General features: G+C 36.3%; 1 protein-coding gene across 1 annotated transcript; it reads right to left on the bottom strand.

Annotated features, from left to right (window-relative positions):
• Positions 1-4832: 4832 nt before the first annotated feature.
• Positions 4833-6365, bottom strand: LOC127100757 (uncharacterized). The gene is made up of 3 exons (XM_051038030.1): positions 6169-6365; positions 5887-6078; positions 4833-4866 (listed from the first exon to the last, which is right to left on the bottom strand). The coding sequence occupies exons 1-3, from the start codon at positions 6345-6347 to the stop codon at positions 4833-4835; spliced, it is 405 nt and encodes a 134-aa protein (XP_050893987.1). The 5' UTR covers positions 6348-6365.
• Between the last annotated feature and the right edge of the window lie 2569 nt (positions 6366-8934).

Consider the following 8934-nt stretch of genomic DNA (forward strand, 5'->3'; position numbering starts at 1 on the left):
TTGTTAGTGAGAAGGGTATTGAAGTTGATCCCGCCAAGGTCAAAACAATACAAGAAATGCCCACGCCCAAAAATAAGAAGCAAGTCAGAGGTTTTCTTGATCACTTGAACTATATGTCAAGATTTATATCGCATATGACTGCCACATGTGCATCTATTTTCAAGCTTCTTCGGAAAGATCAGTATTTTGATTGGACCAAAGATTGCCAAAAAGCTTTTGATAGTATCAAAGAGTATATGCTTGAACCTCCAATTCTGTCTCCGCCTATTGAAGGAAGACCGTTGATCATGTATTTGATCACACTGAATCACACCGCGTATTTGACTCGGATTGCACATGTTTATTAGGTATTTTTTTATCATTTTGCTTGTGTTATGCTTTCTTTTGTGTTGTTTTCAGGTATTTAGCTCTTTCATGACCTTTTTAGAAGAAACGAAGCAAAAAGACCAAAAAATTAGGGTTTTCGGAAAATATTGTACTCATGGCGTTCTGCATGGCGGTCGCTATAGGAGAAGCCATGACACATCAGCCCTTAACCAGGAGGAAACTGCCACGATCCCATGAACTTCCCCATTTACTCACATGGCGGGCACCATGGAGGGGTAGCTGGCGCCACCTTTGAATTCCACATTCCCACTAAAGAGAAGTTGAAGGGCATCGTGGTCTTTGCATGTTGTCGAGTTCCTCTATAAATAGGTCATTCTAGTTCATTTCCAAATCATCCAACTTAGTTTACAACACTAAGACTATAATATCATTTGTAAAAGCGGTAATTCGTCACATCGACGGGTTATCGCACCTTAGTGAAATTGAGTTGGAGCACTTTGATTTTGTTGTCGTCTTTATTTTCAAAGTCAAAGGTTTATTTACTTCCTTGTACCAGATTTAAAGCCTCCGTTTGGAGCAGGTTCTAATTTAATCGCCTTTTATTTTACTTGCCATGCTTTACTTTATTTAATTACTTGCCATGCCTTACTTTATTTTATTCCTTTCCATGCTTTACTTTATTTAATTTCCTGCCATTGTCTTTACTTTATTTAATTTTCTCGCCATTATCTTTATTGCTCGTTTTAATTGTTTTACACGCTTTACTTGTTCTTCACGCCTTACATTCTAAAATTATTTTTAACATGTTCAACATCGTTGTATTTGTTTGTATTACCATGTTTGGCTAAATCTTTCAAAGGTTAGAATGTAAGGATCGCGGTTAAAGAGATGTTTCACATATTGCATCTGTAGAAATGCTTTAGGGGATGTTTTGATTTTTAATTCGTGTTTTCTAAAACAAACTTGGTTAATTTTAACTACTCAAAGAGTGCGAAAGCACCCTGGCTTAGTTAACTAGGAATTTTTATCACTTTAAGGAAAAATGAGTTTTGAAAATGTTTTCGGACGCGTTGATAGATTTAAAATTAGGAAACTCCTTAGGTAAACTTTCCGAATCAAAATCACTTTTCAACTAAGCTTACGAGTCTTATTTCTTAAAAATAGGTTTACTACTTTAGCATCCTGAGCACCTTTTATAAGTGACAATAAAAGGCCTTAATTTAAGGGTAAACTCGGTTCTGAATACGCGAAAGCGACAATTCATGTTAAATGGAATCTTTTCAAGAGTAGAAAATATTGCCCCATAAGTAGTTCTATTTAGACAATCAAAGCATCGTTTAACTGACGTGAAATACATTCAAGCCTATCTTTATCTGCATTGTATTTATCATTTTCTTTATTTACTGTTATTTTGTGACATCAATATCTCATTTCTACCGCCTTAGATAAACATCGTAACAATAGTAATCGATAGATTGACAATTGGGTCTCTGTGGGATCGATATTCTTTTATATTACTCTAACGCGATTCGTGCACTTGCAAATACATCGATCAGTATTTAACTGTGCTTGAAGAGAGTATGGGTTGTGTTCTTGGTCAGCAAGATGAATCTTGAAAGAAAGAATATCCCATTTACTACCTCAGTAAGAAGTTCACAGACTGTGAGACTCTGTATTCTATGCTTGAAAAAACATGTTGCACATTGGCTTGGGCTGCTGAGCGTCTGCGCCAGTATATGTTGAATCATACTACTGGTTGATATCGAAAATGGATCCAATCAAGTACATTTTTTAGAAACCTGCTTTAACTGGGAGAATTTCCCGTTGGCAGATGTTATTATCGGAGTATGATATTGAATACCGATCTCAAAAAGCAATTAAGGGTAGTGTCTTGGATGACCATTTGGCCTACCAACCGATTAAAGATTATCAGTCAGCGCAATATGATTTTTCTGATGAAGATAATTTATACTTGAAGATGAAAGATTGAGACGAACCATTGCTTGAAGAAGGGCCAGAACCTGGTTCCCGTTGGGGCATGGTATTTGATGGAGTTGTTAATTCGTATGGTAATGGCATTGGTGCAGTGATTATTACTCCTCAACAAACCCATTTTCCGTTTACATTTTGGGGCTTGAAGAGGACATTGATCTCAGAATTAAATATCTTGACGTCTATGGAGATCCAACTTTAGTTGTGAATCAGATTAAGGGTGAATGGGAGACGAATCAACACGGTTTGATACCATATAGAGACTATGCGAGGAGGATTTCAATTTTTTTTACAAATGTTGAGTTTCATCATATCCCTCGATATGAAAACTAGATGGCATATGCTCTTGCAATGATGGCTTCAATGATTATGCTGAAATTTTGGAATGAAGTTCCTAATTTGACTGTGATGCGTCTTGATAGGCCAACTCACGTGTTTGTTGTTGAAGAAGTCAAAGATGAAAATCCATTGTATTTTGATATAAAGTGTTTCCTCCAAAGTTAAATTTACCCGCCTGGGGGATCTTTGAAAGATAAGAAGACTTTGAGAAGATTAGCTGGCAACTTCTACTTGAATGGTGATGTGATTTACAAGAGAAACTTTGATATGGTTTTGCTCAGATGCGTGGATACACACGAAGCAAACCTGTTGATGATTGAAGTCCATGAAGGTTCCTTTGGTACTCATTCTAATGGACATGTTATGGCAAAGAAGATGTTGAGAGCGGGTTACTATTGGCTGCCAATGGAATCTGACTGTTGCAATTTTGTAATGAAATGTCACAAGTGTCAAATTTATGTGGATAAGATTCATGTTCCTTTAAAACTGTTGAATGTCATTTCCTCTCCATGGCCTTTCTCCATGTGGGGGATTGATATGATTAGTATGATTGAGCCTAAAGCTTCGAACGGAAAACGTTTCATTCTAGTGGCTATTGATTACTTCACAAAGCGGGTTGAAGCGACATCGTATGCAAATGTGACCAAGCAAGTTATTGTAAGGTTTATCAAGAATCAGATTATATGTCATTATTGTGTGCCAAGCAAGATCATTACTGATAATGGATCTAAGTTGAATAATAATATGGTGGAAGCTCTTTGGGAATACTTCAAGATTACACATATAATTCTTCTCCTTACAGACCTAAGATGAATGGGGTTGTTGAAGCTGCGAATAAGAACATTAAGAAGATCATTCAGAAGATGGTTGTGACATACAAATATTGACATGAGATGCTCCCATTTTCTTTGCATGGGTACGGTACATCCATCCGCACTTCAACATGGGCAACCCCTTTCTCTCTTGTTTATGGCATAGAAGTTGTGCTCCCAGTAGAGGTTGAGATCCCATCATTGCATGTCTTGAAGGCCGCCAAGTTGGCTGAAGCTGAATGGTGTTAGATCAGATATGATCAGTTGAATTTGATTGAAGAGAAAAGATTGACTGCCATGTGTCATGGTCAGCTGTGTAGCGGGGTATTCGTTGCCATTAGAGATATTGACTAAATCTAAGGTAAACCATACAAGTCGAGTCGCCACCGCACTTCTATTTATCCAAAGGAATGGTTAGAAAGCGAACAAAAACCTAAAAGTTTTATCGAATCAAAAACTAGTAAAAATGTCAGAGATCGGGGTAAGGGGGTTGGTTATGCAATGGGAAGGTTTTAAGCACCCAAAATATCCTAGGTACTCCTAGGGAGCCCTTTTCACATTTGTTGTAAGGTTGGTATTTTGTGAAAATTTATTTGTGCAAACATGATTGAAGAGATGAGAAAAAAATATACAAGTTATTTACATTTTTTGTGTTTGGATGGATAAACCCACTGCCTACGTACCATCTTAAAAAATATTAGGATCAAAACCTCGTAGTTCGGGGTAAAAATCTCAAAATGAGTTGGTGAATTGATTGGTCCAAAAGCCTTAAGGTCTTTTGTTATCCAAGCACTACGCCAAATAAGGGAAAAGAGGGCGCTTTTTTTGGCCTATAACAGCGCTTTTAAGCGCCCTCTAATCTGGCGCTGGCATAGGTAAAGACAGCGCTTTGTTTTCTTGGAGAAAGCACTATCTAAAGTGGCCACATTATAGTGCGCTTCCAGAAAAAAGCGCCCTCTGGAGTGGTCCATAAAGGGACACCTTAGAGGGCGCTTTCTGGAAAAAGCGCCCTCTAAAGTTGTCAATGTAAAGTGTTTAGAGGGCGCTTTCAGGAAAAAGCGCCCTCTAAAGTTTTCAATGTAAAGTGTTTAGAGGGCGCTTTCAGGAAAAAGCGCCCTCTAAAGTTGTCAATGTAAAGTGTTTAGAGGGCGCTTTCTGGACAAAGCGCCATCTAAAGTTGACAATGTAAAGTGTTTAGAGGGCGCTTTCAGGAAAAGCGCCCTCTAAAGTTGTCAATGTAAAGTGTTTAGAGGGCGCTTTCTGGACAAAGCGCCCTCTAAAGTGTTAGTTATTTTAAAAAAAATTGTTTGAAAAACAGTGGATATTTAATTGGTAACCTGTAAAGCGCAAAAGTGTTGTAATTCATATTGGTAACCTGTAACCTGTAAAGCGCATGCTGCAAAAGTGTAAAATTCATATTGATTTCATCCTTTAATCCAATGTTATACACCATTAATCCATTGATATATACAACATGAATCCATTTATATACAACATTAATCCTCCATATATACAACATTAATATATGATTCTTTGATCAACAATATACAACAACATCATGATTTAGTAAAATTACAACAACAATATACAACATATATACAACAACAACATACAACAACAACATTCCATACATATATGTACAACAATATACAACCTAGCTATATGATTCTTTGATCAACAATGAATTGACACAATTCATCCTTGATTTCATCCAAATGAGCTCTTGAGTATGTCTTGTATTCCTCAAAGTACTACAATTAAGAGAATAAAAAATATTCATGATTTAGTAACAAATTAGATGAAATATCCGATAGTATTAAAATAAACCCTAAGTTATTATTCCATACCATTTTTGGGATGTCTATACGATTCAACGCAATGATGTCTCTCATAAATCTCATTACAAAAAATCCGCAATCGACCGAATTATTTTGCTGAGGACACTACACAGAAAAACAAACAATATATATATATAGTTAATTTCTTACAAACACTATTATAAGCAAAAAAACAAACACTATTATAAGCAAAAATAAGATACTTAATATATACCTGAACTCTGATCCAGGTAATGTCCTTCCTATTGCGGTATTTCTTTTTCAATCTAAATTTTAGTATTGCCCTAACAAAATAAAAACGTATATTGAGATCAATCTGACAGACATAATTAAATATACAAATACACACGAATATTTAAGGGAATTTCACTTACGCGTCAACCGTCTTCTTCATATTCGGATATTTCGTCCAATCACCCGATAAAGAATCGAGATAATACACTATTAGTCTCGAAAGATCCATAGCAACCAACACCCAGTGACCACTGTAAAATAAAACAAAAATTTAGATAATTGAAAATTTTCTACGTAAAAGATATACATAGATTAGAATGAAATTATTAGGAAGAAAATCTAACCCGTTGCCAGAATTAAACGGTATAAAATACAAATTGGGTGTATTATCATCGGCCGCCATGAATCTCTCGACTAGATCATTCTTTACGGATGTTGGATTATTCGTTATTAACGTTGCATTGAAACGGGAAGCAGCAATAAACTTGAAACGGTTACACAATTCAGTTCCCCGCATCAATGTTACATACATATACCTTAAATAGAAACATAATAAACATTAGACTACTCATTGAAATGTGTAAATAAATTGTTCAACTAAGTAAATTATAGATTGATCGGAGTACCATATGTATGTATGAATGACAGCGATGCCCAATTCGGTGTGTTCAAAAAGTTGTTGGAAGTCCTCCTTTCCAATTATTTCGAAATGAGCAGCTCCGAAAACACCTTCATCAAAATTTATAGTACGAATGGCCCCCTCATGCATAATATCGGACTCCTCCACCATTTTCTCAAGACGCATCAAAATTTGAGATTTTGTCCCGGACGTCGTTGGAATATCCTTCGTTGGAATATCCTTCGTAGGAATATCCTTCGTTGGAATATCCTTACCAGCTTTTTTCAACTTTCGACCGGGAACCTAAAAATTCATATAAATTAAATCATGACTTTTTGTGATGCAACAGAATCGTTGTGTATATAATTCAATGGGTATATATATTTGTACCTCTTTTTGAGATGCAACCGACTCGATGCGTCTTGAAATCCCTTTACCAGCTTTAGGGGTGGGTCTTGTAGGAGTCTAACATTACCATGTAATAAGGATTGATTAAATATCATAATTGTAGCTGAATTGAAATGTGAATACTAAATATTCATAATCATTTAGAACATATATACCTCGGCATCAGGGAAAATTAGATCTGACGGCCAACCAACAAAGGATCCGACTGCATCTTGCATCAACGTTGTCTCTGAAACAACGTCAGGTAATGGTAGACGGGCGTCCGTATCGAATACGAGGTCAACCGAAACTTTCATAAATCCCACCGGGAGGGGATTATGGTGAAGTAATTCACCCGAAGTATTGTGCACTTTTCCCTTGCCAACCATGCGATAAGTTGGTGACGATAGATACAGCTGACAAGGTGAAATGCCCTAAACCAATAATAAATGTTATTGTTAACTTGTATATGTGTCAAGTAAAAAAGTGCTATTTTAATTTCATAATAACATATATAATTACCTCGGGAAATTTCGGTTGATGATTGATACTAGCTCGGTCACTAGTATCTTTTGCCTCGGAAGCGCACCTTTCCTCTCTATACCTTGCATTCTCGTTTTGCAGTTGGAGTACTTGTGCCCTTAACTCCGCCAAGGTCTCCATCACCTCTTTGTTGGTAGGATTTTTTGTTTTTGTTTTTTTATAAAATGACGACGGAGTCACACCAAAACCCTTACCCCTCACACGACCGGAATACTCAGGAACATTTAGTACTCGACTAAGTACGCTCCTGCAATCCTGGACCTCGGTTGAAGGTACGGTTTGGGATAAAGTCTCCTGAAATATTATTAGAGGAGATTAAAAATGAATTATATGTCTAACAAAATTTTCGATATAATTAAAGAAATAATGTTTCATATACTTACACATTCGTCATAAACATTTTGGACCGCTTCAACGACAGCCCCATCCTTCCCAACCCGAGCAGCCTTCCATAATACGTGCTCCAGAAGAGATGTTGCGTCACTTTTCTCCTCGGCTAGCTACACATTGAATTAGATTATAAGATCATCAATTATAACATATTGTGACAATGTATAAGCTCATAGCATTTGAATATACTCACAATTCTTTGTTGTAACCGTGCATAACCCGTACGCCCTTTTTTGTACGGATACGCGGATTTTGATGCCCTTTTCCTATTTATGTCGCTTACTTCCTGGATAAAAAAGTTTAAGGCATATTAGAACCAAGTAACTTAACAATTGTATAATAGCATAATTAATAGACATTACATGGAATTTTTCGTTTCTTTGTTTGGCGACAAAGTTATCCCATTCATCGGCTGAAATAATCGCGGCATACTTCATTGGCCGTTCTCCTTCAACAAATTTTCCTTCCTCATCCTTGAGAAATTTGTTGCACAAAAAGGATCGAAATCCTTGGAGTCTTTTTCCGGCCAATTGAATACAATATTTTTGCCGGCTTTCATCGATGTGAAAGGATCTCTAAAAAACATACAAATGGAGTGTGTTATTATAAAGTAATATTATAACAATATATGGTTAACAAATAGTCAACAAAAAAAACATATAACAATATATGGTAAGTACCTTTATCTCCGACCATATTTTTTCCTTGCCAACCTTCAAGTCCGGACTTCTCCAATTATCACATGTAATCGGAATATGTTGGCGAACAAGGAAACCAATGTAACTTGCCACCATTGAACCGTTAGGCTCAATTAGTTGGTCTTCAGCACTCCAATGTACTTCAAATTTTACACCCTTGTCTCTTGCACGAATGATTGACTTCATAACAGTCAATCCTCATTTGATTTCTTTTTCAACATTATTACGTGATTCATTCGCGGCATTGGTATCGTCTTGGTTAGCCATTTTATCTGTAATATAGAAATGATTCAATAAGACCCAAGTAAGACAATGATTCAATACGTGAACACATTCATATACCAATGCATGCAACAATCTAAACTCTTTTTTTTTATCATTATTGAATACAAACTCACACACACCTACTGCATGCAAAAGACCAATGCAAACTAAACTCTTCCAAGCACAAGCTCAAACACACTTCAACAATCTAAACTCTTCCAAGCACAAGCTCAAACACACTTCAACAATCTAAACTCTTCCAAGCACAAGCTCAAACACACTTCAAATATATCAGTTTTCAATCAGAAATAAAAAACTCAGTTTGCCCTAAACAACATTAATCAACATAATGCACAAAATGAAAAACTAAGTTTAGAAAATGCCCTAATCAAACACATGAAGAAAGTGAACGGTAACGATAGAGAAGAGAAATACCTTAAAGGTGACGGTAACGATGGAGAAGAAAGTGAACAGTGACGGTGGAAGAGGAT

The sequence above is a fragment of the Lathyrus oleraceus genome, chromosome 1 (genome assembly GCF_024323335.1).
Source record: "Lathyrus oleraceus cultivar Zhongwan6 chromosome 1, CAAS_Psat_ZW6_1.0, whole genome shotgun sequence".
Classification (NCBI taxonomy): Eukaryota; Viridiplantae; Streptophyta; class Magnoliopsida; order Fabales; family Fabaceae; genus Lathyrus; species Lathyrus oleraceus.

Coding starts and splice junctions, on each gene's coding strand:
- LOC127100757 (XM_051038030.1), bottom strand. CDS start 6,347: ATGCGTCTTGAGAAAATGGTGGAGGAGTCCGATATTATGCATGAGGGG. Junction 6,079..6,168: donor GTCATTCATACATACATATG/GTACTCCGATCA, acceptor TTTCTATTTAAG/GTATATGTATGTAACATTGA. Junction 4,867..5,886: donor CCGTTTAATTCTGGCAACGG/GTTAGATTTTCT, acceptor ACACTTTTGCAG/CATGCGCTTTACAGGTTACA.